General features: G+C 39.7%; 1 protein-coding gene across 6 annotated transcripts in view; it reads left to right on the plus strand.

Annotated features, from left to right (window-relative positions):
* kiaa0825 (KIAA0825 ortholog) overlaps positions 1–17,301 on the plus strand; it is a 269,652-nt gene that overhangs the window by 114,482 nt on the left and 137,869 nt on the right. For all 6 annotated transcript variants that reach the window (XR_013547071.1, XM_078396492.1, XM_078396491.1 and 3 more), the window contains one exon: positions 1,965–2,059. Coding sequence is in view for 5 of the 6 variants with exons in the window: in XM_078396492.1 (XP_078252618.1) it covers positions 1,965–2,059 (95 nt within the window). In the remaining variant the exon portion in view is untranslated. The remainder of the gene's footprint in view (positions 1–1,964; positions 2,060–17,301) is intronic.

Here is a 17,301-nt window from a genome sequence, read left to right on the forward strand (position 1 = left end):
ATGTGAGGTGTTATATTTTGGGAAGTCAAACCAAGGCACAACTTTTACAGTGAACTGTCGGGCTATAGAAAGTGTTATAGAGCATAAGGATTGAGAAGTACAGGTTCAGGGTTCCCTGGAAGTGGCATCACAGATGATAGGATGGTAAAGAAGGCTTTTGCTACATTGGCCTTCATCAGTCAGGGTTTTGAATATTGAATTGGGATGTTCTGTTACAGTTGCTCAAGAAATCAATGAGGCCACTTTTGCAGTATTATGTTCAGTTTTGGTCATCCTGGTATAGGTAGGATGTCATTAAGCTGGAAAGAATGCAGAAAAGATTTACAAAGATGTTGCCGGGACTGGAGAGTCTGTGTTATAAGATATTGGGCAGGCAAGGACTTTATTTGTTGGAGAGCAAGAGCCTGACATGTGATCTTACAGAGGTGTATCAAATCATGAGGGAAATATATAGAGGGAATACCCAGAGTCTTTTACTCAGGGTAGAGCAAGCAAGAACCAAAAGACCTTGGCTTATGGTGAAAGATTTAATAGGAACCTGAAGGGCAACTTTTGCACAGCACAGTGGTAGAGTTGCTGCCTCACAGCACCAGGGCATAGGTTCTATCCTGATTTTGGGTGCTGTGTGTGGAGTTTGCACGCTATCCCCTGCAGGGGTTTCCTCCAGGGTGCTCCGGTTTCCTCCCACATCTCAAAGACATGCAGGTTTGTAGGTTAATTGGTCTCTGCAAATTATCCCTATATGTAAGGAGTGGATGTAAAAGTGGGATAACATTTCACAGGAGAGGTTGAGTTAAATATAGGTGGAATCTCCTAAGTTATAGGTGGAATCTCCTAGGTTATCTATAGGTTAGATAGAGCTCTAGGGACTTGCGGAATCAAAGGATATGGGGACTCAGCTGGCACGGGTTACTGATTGTGGATGATCAGCCATGATCACAATGAATGGCGGTGCTGGCTCGAAGGGCCGAATGGCCTCCTCCTGCACCTATTTTCTATGTTTCTATCTCCATCCATCCTAAACATACTTGAGGTAAAGGATTTTTCACACCAGAAAAATCCTCAGTGTTGGTTATGACCTTGACACTGGATGAACCTAGAACATGGGTCAGCTAATGATGAAAGTAATATGCACTGGGGTTTCACACCAAACATTATTTGAAAATCTTTGTCAATGGATATGGAACTAATCAACATCAGCACTGTGGGAATCTTGGAGAAACCTCGAGTTATCTTCAAAAGCTTGATCACCAAACAGGCACTTGCGCAACATTTCCTGTTCCTGTTTTCTCTTCTCTTTCTCCATCTGCCAGTAAATGGCCAAAATTGGTGAGCTCACATTTTCTTCACTAATGAGACACGGCCAAATATTTCCAGGGACCAATACATTTTAGCATTCTGATCTGATAAGAAGGCCATTAGGGTAAATTTGTTTATCCAGCACTCACGCGGGAGATTTCAGGCTTAAATCCATGATTAAATGGCTACATTATTCTTGCATAAATTGTTTAATGCCCTTTCCCTTTGAGTGTGTCTCCCATCCAGACATAAATATCAGTTAATTGCACATATTGTTGTTCTTGAGTTCACCTTTAACAGTTTTTTAGTTTCAATAATTTAAAAATATATCAACAAATATTCTTGTATAACTTTAATGGTCTATTATAAATATTTAATTCAGGATCTACCCATAAAAACAGTGGCACTGTTTCATGAAAAAGCAGGAACAATGCAAATTGGTTTGGCTGTTTAACTAATGGCCACAGCACCAAATAAATTCATAAACTAATTCTCATCTTATTGGAATGAAAACTTCTTCTGTGCACATGATTGATATCTCCTGTCTCAGCTTTTGTTCAGGACAACCCTACTTTTTATTCAGTCTATCATAGCTGGGGCTGTAATTTACTGATCATATTACTCTGATTAATAACTAACAGTCGTTTATTTTCATTTATCAACAGTCAACTATAACTGAATGGAATTGGGATTGGTCAAAAGTACTGCATAGTACTTTGGGACTGAGTCAGTGGACCTTCAGGACGCTGCTAGCAAACAGGTAGGAGCTTCTTTTCAGAGCTGTCTGTCATTTAAGTTTGATTGTTATTTTATTACACATCCTCATTTAGCATTTTTCCAAGAATTAGTTGTTTGTTTGATTTTTGCAGCAACACTATGTCATAAATCTGACCATAAAAACATAATACAGCAACATAAAGTTCACTGAGTAATGCATTTGTGCTCTCTTTTTTTCCCTGTTTTAGGTTATTAATTCCTGTTTTATTTAGGTAATTCTTGGAATGCATACAATTTTTATTTTTTTTCTCGGTTACATGTCCAACATTTTTTTTTCTCCTTGTTCCTTATTTCACACCAAAGTAAACAGAACTAATGAATCTGAGCATACATGTTCAATGTTCTTCTTTTCCATTTACTGGAAATCATTGCTTCTTTTTTGTAATCTCTCAGTTGTCCATTTTGTAGGAAGCTAAGATTGTATGGACAATGTGATGTTCTTTTCATATCGTAGATTATACAATATGTAATGCACTGTATCAAATGGAAGACAAATTTGGTCTAAACCTGCTGCAAAATATATTTGATTGTCAATTTGTTATTACAGTACCACTATATTCGAGAAAATTAATGGTTTTATTTTCCTTCTGCCTAATATTAGTGCAAATCCTAGTAGAAATTTGGTAATGACAGGGTTAAGTTTCTCTTCTTGATTTAGGAGTGTTGGGCCTTCTATATTCTATTTTGTATAACTTCAACAATTTATTAGGAACATTATATTTTTTTACTAGTGAGATGGAAGAAACTTTCTTCAGATTATGTGGAGGAAGTTGACAATAAAACTACAATGGTGTGATGAATATTTTTAATTTATAAGATAAATGTTGCATTAAATCCTTAAAGTAAAAATGTCATACTCTTGTCCGAAAGATCATGAAATATTGTAGGCACAACAGGCTGGAAAGTCTCAAAGAATTCTTGTGAATTTTCACAGATTGACAAATCAGAAGTTGTAAGTAATCAATATCATCAAAGGAACTATAATCCCTTGTAGTTATTGTCATCTAAATAACTAGACCCACTTGCTGACTTTGGGAACTGTTGAGTGCCTACAAGACATGCCTTTAAACTTTGATGGAATGAAGACGAACATTCTGCATTTGAGCTTTGAATTATTTGGCTTAGCTCTTGAACAAACATGTGAGATTTGTTATATTTCTCTGGAAATTCTTCATATCAGGTTCATATCAAATCATGCAAACGTTTTGCAATTATCTTACAGCAGCACTAAAGTCTGTTGTCATATATACCAGAATAACCTAAGCATAACGGTCTGAGATATTGTGATTTTTAGAAGTTTGGTTTCCATAATAAGTCTAAAAAAATGTGTGGCAAGTTTCAAATTCTTGTTCATTTTTTGTCCATGTGTTTTTTAAAATCATTCTGGTAGAAGATAATCATGTATCATCCAATTTTCACTCGAGTCAAATTTTAGGCTGTAGTCCTGCACTGTTTTCTAATATGGAGTAAATTGTTAGTGATATAGCTAGTAATTGTGATATGCCCTGAGACCAGAACAATGACATTCTTACTTGCTGCGTCTTTATAGGTTAATTGAAGGCAACAATAAACCAAATAAAAGTACAATAAATGATCGGTTACAGTGCCCCCATAACATTTGGGACAAAGACCCATCATTTATTAATTTGCCTCTGTACTCCACAATTTGAGATTTGTAATAGAAAAAATCACATGTGGTTAAAGTGCACATTGTCAGATTTATTAAAGGGTATTTTTTATACATTTTGGTTTCATCATGTACACAGTCAGGGCACCAAAATGGGCACAGTCAGGGCACCAAAATGTTTGGGACACATGGCTTCACAGGTGTTTGTAATTGCTCAGGTGTGTTTAATTGCCTCCTTAATGCAGGTATAAGAGAGCTCTCAGCAACTAGTGTTTCATCCAGTCTTTCTATCACCTTTGGAAACTTTTGTTGCTGTTTATCAACATGAGGACCAATGAAAGTCAAAGAAGCCATTATGAAACTGAGAAACAAGAATCAAACTGTAGAGACATCAGCCAAACCTTAGGCTTACCAAAATCAACTGTTTGGAACATCATTAAGAAGAAAGAGAGCACTGGTGAGCTTACTAATCGCAAAGGGACTGGTAGGCCAAGGAAGACCTCCACAGCTGATGACAGAAGAATTCTCTCTATAATAAAGAAAAATCCCCAAACACCTGTCCATGAACAGAAATACAGATGCTACACTGCAAGATGCAAACCACTGGTTAGCTGCAAAATAGGATTGCCAGGATACAATTTGCCAAGAGCAACCACAGTTCTGGAAAAAGGTCTTGTGGACAGATGAGATGAAGATTAACTTATCTCAGAGAGATGGCAAGAGCAAAGTTTTGGAGGAGAGAAGGAACTGCCCAAAATCCAAAGCATAACACCATCGCCCGCGGGGCCTTCCATCGCCCGGTACGGCTGCGGGATGTTTCAGCGCTCGGTGCGGCTCGGCCGCTGGGACTTCCATCCCCTTGCGGGGGCTGTGCGGGTCGGTCGCCTCGGTAGGGGTCGAGCTGTCTGTCCGTGGGCATGGGGGAAGAGAGGGGAAGTTTTTTTGCCTTCCATCACAGTGAGGGGGTGTTTGGAGTCACTGTGATGGATGTTTGTGTTGGGGTCATGTGTCTTGTGTTTTTTTGTTTTTTTTTGTGTTCTGTGACTGCTGGAAATGTAATTTTGTTCGGTATCTCGGTATCGAATGACAATAAAGCTCTGTATTCTGTATTCCTGTATCTGTGAAACATGGTGGTGGGGGTGTTATAGCCTGGGCATGTATGGTTGCTGAAGGTACTGGCTCACTTATCTTCATTGATGATACAACTGCTGATGGTAGTAGCATAATTAATTCTGTATATAATGTCATAATGTATAGACACATCCTATCTGCTCGAGTTCAAACAAATGCCTCAAAACTCATTGGCTGGCGGTTCATTCTACAGCAAGACAATGATCCCAAACATACTGCTAAAGCAACAAAGGAGTTTTTCAAAGCTAAAAAATGGTCAATTCTTGAGTGGCCATGTCAATCACTGATCTGAACCCAATTGAGCATGCCTTTTATATGCTGAAGAGAAAATTGAAAGGTACTAGCCCCCAAAACAAGCATAAGCTGAAGATGGCTGTAATACAGGCCTGGCAGAGCACCACCAGAGAAGACACCCATCAACTGGTGATGTCTATGAATCGCAGATTTCATGCAAAGGATATGCGACAAAATACTAAACATGACTACTTTCATTGACATGGCATTGCTGTATTCCAAACATTATGGTCCCCTGAAATGGGGGGACTATGCATAAACACTGCTATAATTTCTACATGGTGAAACCAAAATGTATAAAAATGACCCTTATTAAAATCTGACAATGTGCACTTTAACCATATGTGATTTTTTTTCTATTACAAATCTCAAATTGTGGATTACAGAGGCAAATAAATAAATGATGGATCTTTGTCCCAAACATTATGGATGGCACTGTATATCAGATAAACCAAACCATAATAGTGCAAGCCGCATTTGGTAGTGCAACATTATACACAGCCCATCGTAGTTCGGTGCTAAGGTAGACTTTCCAAAATGCAACACCTCACATTTCTCTACATTAAATTCCATCCACCATTCCTGCAGCCCACTTGCCCAATAGATCAAAATCCTGTTGCAATTTTTGACAACCATCTTCACTATCTACAATACCATCCACGTTTGTGTCAACTGCAACTTGAACCTGTTGCAGAGACTCTATTGAACTTGTACAGTTGTACAGTAATGAGCATACAGTACTTGTTGCATCAAAGCCAGGTTTTGTAACTTGAATGCCCAGGAACAAAGAAGGCTGTAGAAAGTGATAAATATTGTCCAGTCCATTAACATCCCAACCATCAAAGGGATCTACAGGGGATGATGCACCACCCTGGCCATGCTCTCTTCTTGTTGCTACCATCTGGAAGAAACTGTAGGAGCCTGAGAACCATGACCACCAAGTTTGAGAACAGCTTCTTCTCAGCAACCATCAGGCGATTGAACCCCACTACCCAACACACCATAACCCTATCACAGCAACAATCTATTACAGACGTTATAATTTGCACCACGTACCTCAGCTTTGCACTGTTATGTTCTGTCTAACTTGTTTTACTGATTATAAATTAGTTGTATTATTGATTATTGTATATCTATCTGCATTAGTGCATTAATGGGCCTGTAAAGCTGCAGTAAGTAAGTATTTCATTCTTCGATTCCAGGTACAGATGACAATTAAACAGTCTTGACTCTTTGTACTGTTTACTGGCAACAGACAAGCATTGAGCAGAATTATTTTGTTTAAAATCTGCATTTAGATAATCTAACAATGCAAGTGGGTGGCACAGTGGCGCAGCGGTAGAGTTGCTGCCTTACAGTGCCAGAGACCCGGGTTCGATCCTGACTATAAAGTTTATACGTTTTGGTACTGATTTGTACTACTTTGTACTGGTTTGTAGATTAATTGGCTTTAGTAGCGTTGTAAATTGTCCCTAGTGTGTAGAATAGTGCTGGTGTACAGGGTGATCGCTGGTCAGCGCAGACACGGTGGGCAGAATGGCCTGTTTCTGGGCTGTATCTCTGAAGTAAAGTCTAAAGAAAGCCTTTCAAGAAATACAATGTGTATATATATATATATATATATATATATATACGAATAGAAATTCGCACATTGGTGAAAAAAATCTAAAGTTTTTCTACTTGAAGAAGCAATTTGAAACTGGGGAGTTCCTAATCACAATTGACATAATTTATCTTGAAAATAATTCCGCAATAACACTTAACTAATGGTGCATGCAAACATAGGAACCAGTAAATATGGATCCTTAAGTTGCTCATGTTGTTGGTCATGTTCTCCTTATTTTCAACCACTCTTGTAAGAAGCAAATCATTGTTTTCTGTGTCAAGCACCCAAGTACCCTTTGTGTCATTAGTCCCATCCTGAGTAGAAAAGCAAATAGAGAAGAGCTTTATTTTAAATCTTAAGATCTGAAATAGTAAGGGAATGAATTGTGCTTGATCCAACTTGCTGTACCGAAAGGAATGCCACTCCCTCAATGCGCAGCTGAGGTAGAATCACAGGCAGCACACATGTGGTCATAATTCCTTATTCTAAGACTGTCATCTGCCAGCAAGTCAAGGGTTGATTGTTGTGTTCATGGTGTAGCTCATTCTTGCATACATGCATTCTTCTAAGCATGAACAACAGACATATGATGGGAAACATGCTACATTAAGGGACATTACAGCATACATGGAATAGGTGACGTTTCGGGTCTGAAGAAGGGTCTCAACCCGAAACATAATTTATTCCTTTTCAGCAGAGATGCTGTCTGACCCCTGAGTTACTCCAGCATTTTGTGTCTATCTTCGGTGTAAACCAACATCTGCAGTTCCTTCCTACACATTACAGGATACATGTTAGGCATCTTCAAGCAACCGGAAGACCACTCCGGATGACCTCTGCTATTGCCAGCTGAGTGGATACCATGACTTACAATGATTTGATGTATGTTGTGGAGTTTGGCTATTTTAAAGGAACAACCTTTGGTTACTACCAATCATTCAAATATCTGCAAGGGAAGAGATATAGAACACAGTGAAGGATAACAAGAACAACAGGAGAGGAAAAAGTTCAGCAGCTCTTTTCACCCTACATTTAGACGATGGCACATAGGACAGCCACAGGCCCTTCTATCGTCTAGAGATGTTGAGTTTGGAAGGTGCTGTCTAAGGAGTTCAAGCTATTGCTCGAATGGGCTGTGAGACAGAACTTCCAATTTTGGCACAAGCTCCATTGAAGTTGGCAATGAGAACTTTAGAGATTCTTCTACATTTTGTAGTATTCTACCGTTTATTGCATCCTCGTGTTTTATTTTGTTCTCGGCAAGAACATTTCCTCACCATTCTCTGGTCTGAATTCATTTAAATACTTATGTGCCCACCTAATCAATCCATTTATTATCCATTTCCTACAGTTCAGATACTCAATCTCCCTATAAACCATAATCCCAATGATTGGGCAACTAGCTCACTAGAACCCACTTCCTGCCCATTGTTTTGACACACTGGGGCTCCAATTTCTGCATTTATTTGAAGGGTGAATTTTTATATGCATGTATATTATACATGCAGCTTGAACATCATTTTTGTATGCATATATGTTATACATGGGGCTTGAACATAATCTTTGTACCCCTGGTTACACGATTGTCACCAATTAATTAAAAAATATATAATCAAAAGTTACCTAGGTATTACATGCGTTTAACTATATTCATTCTTGCACTGTTTGTGATATCTGAACGCATGTATTAGCCAGGTAATCCTTTTGGACTGTCCTAGTTAATTAATTATAGTTCTTGCATGTCTTATATAATTTGTCTATAAATATACTTCTCTATTTTATTGCCATTACTTGTTAATCGGGTGCACATGCCTGGTAGTGTTAAATGCTCCTCTATTGCTTTCTTAATTTCTACAAAGTTGACAATAATGTCACATCTTATTAAATTAATCAGTTGTAAACATTTATATTACAAAGGAGAAATATTGGAGGGACAGCATTATGGTATAAAGGATCTAAATGTGTTTGTACGCAACTTGCTAAAAGCAGATATGCAGGTGAATAAGTGATTCGATGGTAGATGGAAGAGAACCACAGGTACACAACCTTCAGCCCACAATTTCTGTGCCGAACATGATGCCATATTAATCTCCTCTGCCTGCAAATGATCCGTATCCCTCCATTCCCTGCATATCTATTGGAAATAATTCTTAGAGATAGGATTTACTCCCATTTTGAAAAGAATGGGGTAATTTAGAATAGCTATTAATAACTATCAATAGCACAGCTTTGTACGTGACAGAACGTTTCTTACTAACCTGATTGAATTTTTTGAGGAAGTGACAAAGGAGATAGATGAAGGTAGGGTGGTGAATTGTGTGTGGATTTTAGTAAGGCTTTTGATAAGGTCCATCATGGTAGACTGATCTGGAAGATTAAGATATAAGGTCATAAGGTTATAAGTGAGCATTAGGCCATTTGGTCTATCAAGTCTTCTCTGCCATTCAATCATAGCTGATCTATCTCCCTCCTAACCCCATTCTCCTACCTTCTCCCCTTAACCTCTGACACCTGTACTAATCAAGAATCTATGTATTTCTGCCTTAAAATATCCACTGACGGCCTCCACAGCCTTCTGTGACAAAGAATCCCACAGATTCACCACCCTCTGACTAAAGACATTTCTCGTCATCTCTTTCCTAAAAGAACGTCTAATTCTGAACCTATGATCTCTGGTCCTAGACTCTCCCACTAGTGGAAACATTCTCTCCACATCCACTCTATCCAAGCCTTTCACTATTCTGTATGTTTCAATGTGGTCCCCCATATGGAATATACGGGATTCACAATGACTTGGTCCTTTGGATTCAGAACTGGCTTTGTCATAGTAGACAGAGGGTTATGGTGGAAGGTAGATATTCTAGCTGGGGGCCTGTGACCAGTGGAGTTCTGCAGGAATCTGTGCTGGGACCTCTGTAGTAGGTTACTTACCTTTGGTGAGTAAATTTGCTGACAGTGAGGACGGCTGTCAGTACAGTGAATATAGATCAGGTGCAGAAATGGGCGGAAAAATGGCAGATGGAGTTTAACCGGGGCAAGTTCAAGGTGTTGCGCTTTGGGAGATTGAATGTAAGGATAGAGTATACAGTTCATGGCAAGACCCTTAACAACAGAAAGATCTTGGTGTTCAAGTTCATAGCTCACGAAAGGTGGCCGGGCAAGTCGATAGGGTGGTAAAGAAGGCATTTGGTATGTTGCATTCATTGCTAGGGGCATTGAATACAAGAGTTAGGAATTCGATGCAGCTGTATAGGACTGTGGTTCGGCTCCATTTGGAATATATGTGCAATTCTAGTCGCTCGATTACAGGAAAGATGTGGAAGCTCTGGAGAGGGTGCAGAGAAGATTTACCAGAAAGCTGCCTGGATTAGAGGGTTCAGCTACAGGGAAAGGTTGGATAGATTTGGATTGTTTTCTCTGGAAGGTTGGACATTGAGGGGAGACTTGATAGAAGTATATAAAATTATGAGGCATAGATAGGGTAAACAGTCAGAACCTTTTTTCCAGGGTGGAAATGTCCAACACTAAAGGGCATAGCTATAGGGTGAGAGAGGGAAAGTTGAATGAAGATGTGTGAGCAGGTTTTTCACACGGAGGGTGGTGGGGGGCCAGGAATGCATTGCCAGGGGTGGTGGTGGAGGCAGATACAATAGTTGGATTTTTGAGGCTTTTGTAGAGGCATATGGAAATCCAGGGAATAGCGACATGGATCATCTGCAGGCAGATGAGATCATGTGTAGGAAGGAACTTTCGGAGAGAGGAGGAGACCTTCTTCAAAGTAGGTATACCTTTCAGAGAGAGGAGGAAGAAAAAGGGTCTTGACCCGAAATGTTACCCATTCCTTCTATCCAGAGATGCTGCCTATCCCGCTGAGTTACTCCAGCATTTTGTGTCTATCATTGGCAGATTAGATCAGTTCAGCAAGGCATCATGTTTGGCACAAACATTGAGGGCCAAAGGCCCCGTTCGTGTGCTGCACTGTTCTATGTTCTATCAATGTGCCTATCTAAAAGCCTCTTAAATGCCACCTTTGGCAGCACGGTCTAAGTACCTACCACTGTATAAAAACCACACATATCCTTTCAACTTACCCCCACCCCCTGACTTTAAGGCTGTGCCCTCTAGTCTTTGACACTTCCATCCTGGGAGAAAGGTTCTGATCTACAATATCAATGCTCCTCATAATTTTATGTACTTCTTTCAGGTCTCCCCTCAACCTCCATAGCTCCAGAGAAACCAATTCAAGTTTGTACAACCTCTCTTGTTAGCTAATGCCCTATAATCCAGGCAACATTCTGGGAAACCACCTTCGCACCCTCTCCAAAGCCTCCACATTCTTCCTGTAACGGGGCAAACAGAACTACACACAATTATCCAAACATGGCCTTACCAAAGTTTTCTAAAACTGCAACATGACTTCCTGCTCTTACACTCAAAGTATAGAATAATGAAGGCAAATATATCATACACCTTTACCACTATGAATACTCGTGTTGCCAATTTCAGGGAGCTCTGAACTTGGACCCCAAGTTCTTACTGTCAAGGGGTTTGCCATTAACTGTATTCAAGCTCCCAAATTGGAACACCTCACACTTGCTTGGATTAAATGCCATCTGTCATTTCATTGTCCACATGATATAAATTCTGCTGAATCTTTTGGCAGCCTTCCTCATTGTTCACAACTCCACCAATGTTAGTGTTGTCTGAAAAAATGTGATAATCAACCAATCTATATTTATGTTCAAGTTATTTAGATATATTACAAACAACAGAGATCCCAGCACACACCCTGGCCGCAAATCCCAGATAGAATAACACCCTTCTATCACTACCTTCTGTTTTATATGGGTAAGGCAGTTTTGAATCCAAATTACTTAGTCATCGTGATCCCTTGTAACTTAATCTTATGGATTAGCATATCATGTGACCTTCCCACATGCCTTACTAAAATCCAGGTAGAGTAAAAAGGCAAATGGTATGTTAGCCTGTATTTTGAAAAGATTTGAATATAGGAGTAAAGAAATGTTGTTGTAATTGTATGGGCCACAATGAGAATTGTGTTCAATTTAGGTCACCTTATCTAAGAAGGACCTGCCATTGAGGAAATCCTGTAGAGATTTCCAGAGCTGGTAGGTTTGCCCCGTGAGGAGTGATCAAGTGGATTGAGACTGTGTAGTTCAGAGTTTAGAAGAATAAAAGAGGATTTCATTAAAACATGTACAATTTCTCAAGGGCTTAACAGGCTCGATGCAGAGAGAATGATTCCCCCGGTTGAGTTGTCTAGGACCAATTTCAGAATAAGGGATAGGCCATTTAGAATTGCAATGACGATAAATTATTTCATTGAAATGGTAGTCCCTCTCGAATTCTCTTTCCCAGAAGGCTGAGGGAGCAGTTAATGTATTCAGTCAGAACAGTGATCAATACATTCCTGAATATTAAAGCAATTAAAAGATATGGGAGAGTGCTGGCAAATAGCAGTGAGATACATATGCATTTATAAGGAAAATATGCCTTATTGCCAATGCTTTTTTTCTGAAATTTAAATTTCAGAATGCTAAAATAATGATCTAATTTTAAGATATTGCATACAGTTTGTGTATATTTGCAAGTTTGCCATTTTAGCAGCTTAAAAAAAGGAAAAGATTTTCCTCAGAAAATTGCATTCACTTTCTGAAGAACATTTGAAAATTAAAAGAGTTTCATGAAACAACCTGTCTTATTTTAAGAAAAGTTGTCCAGTTAACTACACACAAGTTTTTAATTGGGACTCACAACTTTGGCACTTTGTAAACTGTAATTGATAATTTTTAAGTTCTGCTTTAAAGTGACGTTATGACAAAATTGAGTTTATATTCCTTGAACAAATCTTTTGTCTACTTTAGCCTGTTATTAGGCTTGCTGAGGGAACAACATGTTGAGATTTTCTTTAGCTTTAAACAGGTTTGGGTTTTTTTGTGGAAGATTCTGTGGTATCATTGGAGTGAAAGGGAATAAATCACTGATGCCCACAAAGGCCATGGCCCTCCTTCAGATGGTTGTGATGAGTTGAAAGACTCATTAATCAAAACCAAAGTCACATGTGTGATGGCTTTCCCAGAACCTGCCAACAGACTGTGAAAGTCACATCCAACACACTGAACTGTCAATGAGGCAGGCTATAAAATGTTACAACTGAGATCCCATCAACATAAAAATGAAATAATATTCACTTTAGAATTGTGAGAACTTGATTTATTTAAATTGTTACACATCAACAAAAAGGAAGCTCTCTATTTGAACTAATTAAAAGGCCGCCACATAATTCTGACTGAAATTTCATCCCGGATGATTAAGAGGTTGGTTTAATCGCCTATTACAGTAACATATCACCTCACTAAATGGTAAATGGCTTGGTTGTTGTTTAGAGAATGCTGTTTAGAAAAGTTGAATTGTGTTTCATTCATTAGTCCTATTCTTCATATTGACCGTTTAGCATGATTTACTTTCAAGGTTGTATAGGGAACATTTCATTGGGAAAGCATGGAGTTTACTTGGTGTGAGTATACATTGTATTTAGCAAATAAGGTAGCGTGTATTATTTTGGCTAAGCAGTGGGAAAAAGCACTAAATAGAAAAAGTGTAAATATGGTTAGGTATTTTGAATATCAGTTTTGATCACAAACCACGCGTGAACATAGCCATTCCTGGAGTATTGTGTGTTGTCTGATCCCCACACTGTAGGAAATATGTGAATGTGCTGCCTAGAATGCAGAGCAGATTCACCAGGATATTCACAAAAAGCTGGAGTAACTCAGAGGTACAGGCAGCATCTCTGAGGGAAGGAATGGTTGACGTTTTAGGTCGAGACCCTTCTTCAGACTTGTCTGGTTTGGAGCATTCAGTTATAAGAAGATAGCCTTGGTTTGTTTTCTCCTGGAGTAGAGAAGACTCAGGGGTGATCTGATATAGGTATATGAAATTATGAGGGAAATAAATAGAATAAAGAGTAAGAATCTTTTTCTGAGATAAGATGACATAGGATTATGGTGAGGTAGGGGAACCAAGGGTGGTTGGTGTCTGAAACATGTGGTCTGAAGAGGTGGAGAGGCAGATGTTTTCATGATAGCTGAGAAATATCTAGATAAATACTTGAATCACCAATGCATGGAAGGCTTACACCCAATGCAATTAAATGGGATTAATGTAGATACGTACAATAATAGGCATGGCATTGTGGTCCAAAAGGCCTGTTTCTGATATGTATCACTCATTGACTGCCAATGGTTAAGAATGGTGCCTGAAAATAGTAATAATTAAGAAGTTTGCCAAGGATATCAAATCTGGCAGTGTGGTTGGTAGAGGAAGACATTTTGAGACTGCAAGTATATATCAATCGACTGGTTCAGTTGGCACCAATGTCGCAAATGGAAATCTTTCTGGAAATGTGCAAGATGATGCATTTGAAGAAGGCAAACAAGGCAGGGGAACACATGACACATTGGATGATATTAAGAAGTGTAGAGTTACAAACTGACTGGAATGCATATCCACCGAACTCTGAAGGCACCAGGATAGGTAGACATGGTATACAAAAAAGGCAAACAAGATACTTGTTGAAACAATAATAATAATAATAATAATAATAATAATAATAATAATAATAATAATAATATTCATTTATTGTCATTGCAACGAGTACAACGAAATTAAAAAATAGCCAATCCTGACGGTGCGTACAAACATATATGCAATAAATGCAAAAACAAATAAATACATAAATACAATTAAATACAATTATATTAAGTACAAGATTTTTTAACGGTGTTGCCTAGTGCAAAGGTAGTGTTCAGTTCTCGTATGGCCCTGGGGTAAAAACTGTTCTTAAGTCTGTTTGTTCGGGATTTGATCGACCTGAAACGTCGACCAGAGGGCAGATGAACAAACAGACGGTGGCCGGGGTGGGATGGATCTTTTATTATTTTGCCTGCTCTACTGAGGCAGCGTAGTCTGAACAGGTGCTCCAGGGAGGGCAGTGAGCAGCCGATGATCTTCTGGGCCGTCGTGATGACCCTCTGAAGGGCCTTCCTGTCCTTTGCTGGTTTTACCAAGATGCTGGTTTTACCAAGGAAGACACAAAAGGCTGGTCAGGCAGTATACCTGGAGAACAAGGAAAGATGTTGGAACCCTTCAGACTTTTTTTAACAGGATACTTGCTTTATTGCCAGTGGTGCAATGTGCATGAGGAAGACAATCCTTCTAGCATTGTATAAATCACTAACTTGACAAATTGCAAGTTTATGAGGATGCGTCAGTGCAGGATTGCTAGGGTTAAGAGAAGAAACCTATGGCTGAAATAAAAGCAGAAAATGCTGGAAATAAGATAGAATCATAATCATATGATCTAATCATATAATCTATATACTAAAACTCTCGTTTGTTTGTTTGTTCCTGAACAACAGCCAAAACGGAACACGATAACGCGACAATTTTAGGCCCACCTTACTCACAATGCTCCCTTTGGTGCTTATGGAAGAATTTTCATTGAAATCGGTGTTATATTTTTAAAGTTATTCACATTTTAAAGTTTAAATCTATCTCCTCGGGAGTGAGGGGGGTGGAGGGAGGGGGTTGGGCAGGGAGGGAGGGAGGGAGGGAGGGAGGGAGGGGGGGAGGTGGGAGGATAAGGAGGGTTGAGGGGATGGAGTGGGGGGGAAGGGAAGGGAAGAGAGGGGAGGGAGGGGGAGGGGGAGGGGGGAGGGGAGATGAGAGGGTGCTGCACCAATGCAGGAGAGGTTTGGGCCCAAAGGGTCCACTTGGTCTAGTCATAACTAAAAATGCTAGGCAGTTTCTTAAGAGAGAAATGGAATTAACATTTCAGATCAACATATCAGATGAAAAGCCAATTATCTGAAAACGTTTACTCTTACATTCTCCACAACTGCTTCACAAACTGCTGTATATTTCCAGCATTTTCTGTTTTTCAAACTTTCAGTGTCTACAGTATTTTGCTTTTGATATGCTAGGCTGGAGTTGTTTTCTACGCAACAAAGGAAGCCGAGGAGAGCCTTGGCAGCATCGCAGCAAATCTATTTTAAAGGTGTTCTTCATAGGTGTAGCAGAAATGACCATAAAATAGTCAGAATCTTGTTATGTGATTTTCTGTTTCTTTTAGGCCCAAGCAGCTGATCTTACATTCACATGAAAATTCATTTCTTCTTTTGGCACAGTTTGTCCCTTCGCTTAATATTGTAAAATCTCTGTAATTAACACCAGGAGGTTTTTTTAAATGACATGCCTCCAGGTGACTGTTCAAGTTTCGTTATATTTTAAAAGTAATTCACTTTATAAAATTTAATAAACTTTTTACTGTGAATGGGACTGTTCAATGCTAATGTCAATCCCTTTACTAAAATGACATTTTGCTCAAAATATTTTCTGTATTAAGCTTAAATCGCCATCGAATGGTGGAGGGCCTGAGGGAAAGGGATTCTTCAAGAGTCAAGAGTGTTTAATTGTCAGAAATACTGGAACGGAACATGAAATTCTTACTTGAAGCAGCCCAACAGGTTTTCTTGGCATGCTATGGTAATCCATTACAATAGCATGCCCTCTCAGTTGGTTCCTCATTAGAGCCAAAAATACTTGGTGATTATCATCTTTGTTTATTCCAAATAAAAGATAGTACTGATGAGAAAGAATGGAACGGTATATGTTAACAAATTCTGCTTTGAATGCAGTCAAATTTGGTGGCATTAAACTACAGGTTTGGATTTCTGTCACCTCCAACGGGATCCCACTACTGGCCACATCTTCCCATCGCCACCCCTTTCTGCTTTCTGTAGAGACCGTTCCCTCCGTAACTCCCTGGTCCACTCGTCCCTTCCAACCCAAACCACCCCCTCCCCAGGTACTTTTCCCTGCAATCACAGGAGATGCAACACCTGTCCCTTTACCTCCCCCCTCGACTCCATCCAAGGACCCAAACAGTCTTTCCAGGTGAGGCAGAGGCTCACCTGCACCTCCTCCAACCTCATCTATTGTATCCGGTGTTCCAGATGTCAACTTCTCTACATTGGCGAAACCAAACGCAGGCTCGGCGATCATTTCGCACAACACCTTCGCTCAGTCCGCCTTAACCAACCTGATCTCCTGGTGGCTCAGCACTTCAACTCCTCCTCCCACTTCCAGTCTGACCTTTCTGTCATGGCCCTCCTCCATTGTCAAAGTGAGGCCCAGCGCAAATTGGAGGAACTGCATCTCATATTTTGCTTGGGCAGTTTACACCTGAGCGGTATGAACATTGACTTCTCCAACTTCAGATAGTTCCTCTTCCTCTCTTTCCTCTCCCCTTCCCAGTTCTCCCACTGTCTTCCTGTCTCCTACTACATCCTATCTTTGTCCCGCCCCCTCCCCTGACTTCAGTCTGAAGAAGGGTCTCGACCCGAAACGTCACCCATTCCTTCTCTCCTGAGATGCTGCCTGACCCGCTGAGTTACTCCAGCATTTTGTGTCTACCTATATATATATATGTATGTAAATTCCCGAAATACAACCAAAACGGTACACGAAATGGGGACCGGGGCTC

This window comes from Rhinoraja longicauda, chromosome 3, assembly GCF_053455715.1.
Source record: "Rhinoraja longicauda isolate Sanriku21f chromosome 3, sRhiLon1.1, whole genome shotgun sequence".
NCBI classification, from domain to species: Eukaryota; Metazoa; Chordata; class Chondrichthyes; order Rajiformes; family Arhynchobatidae; genus Rhinoraja; species Rhinoraja longicauda.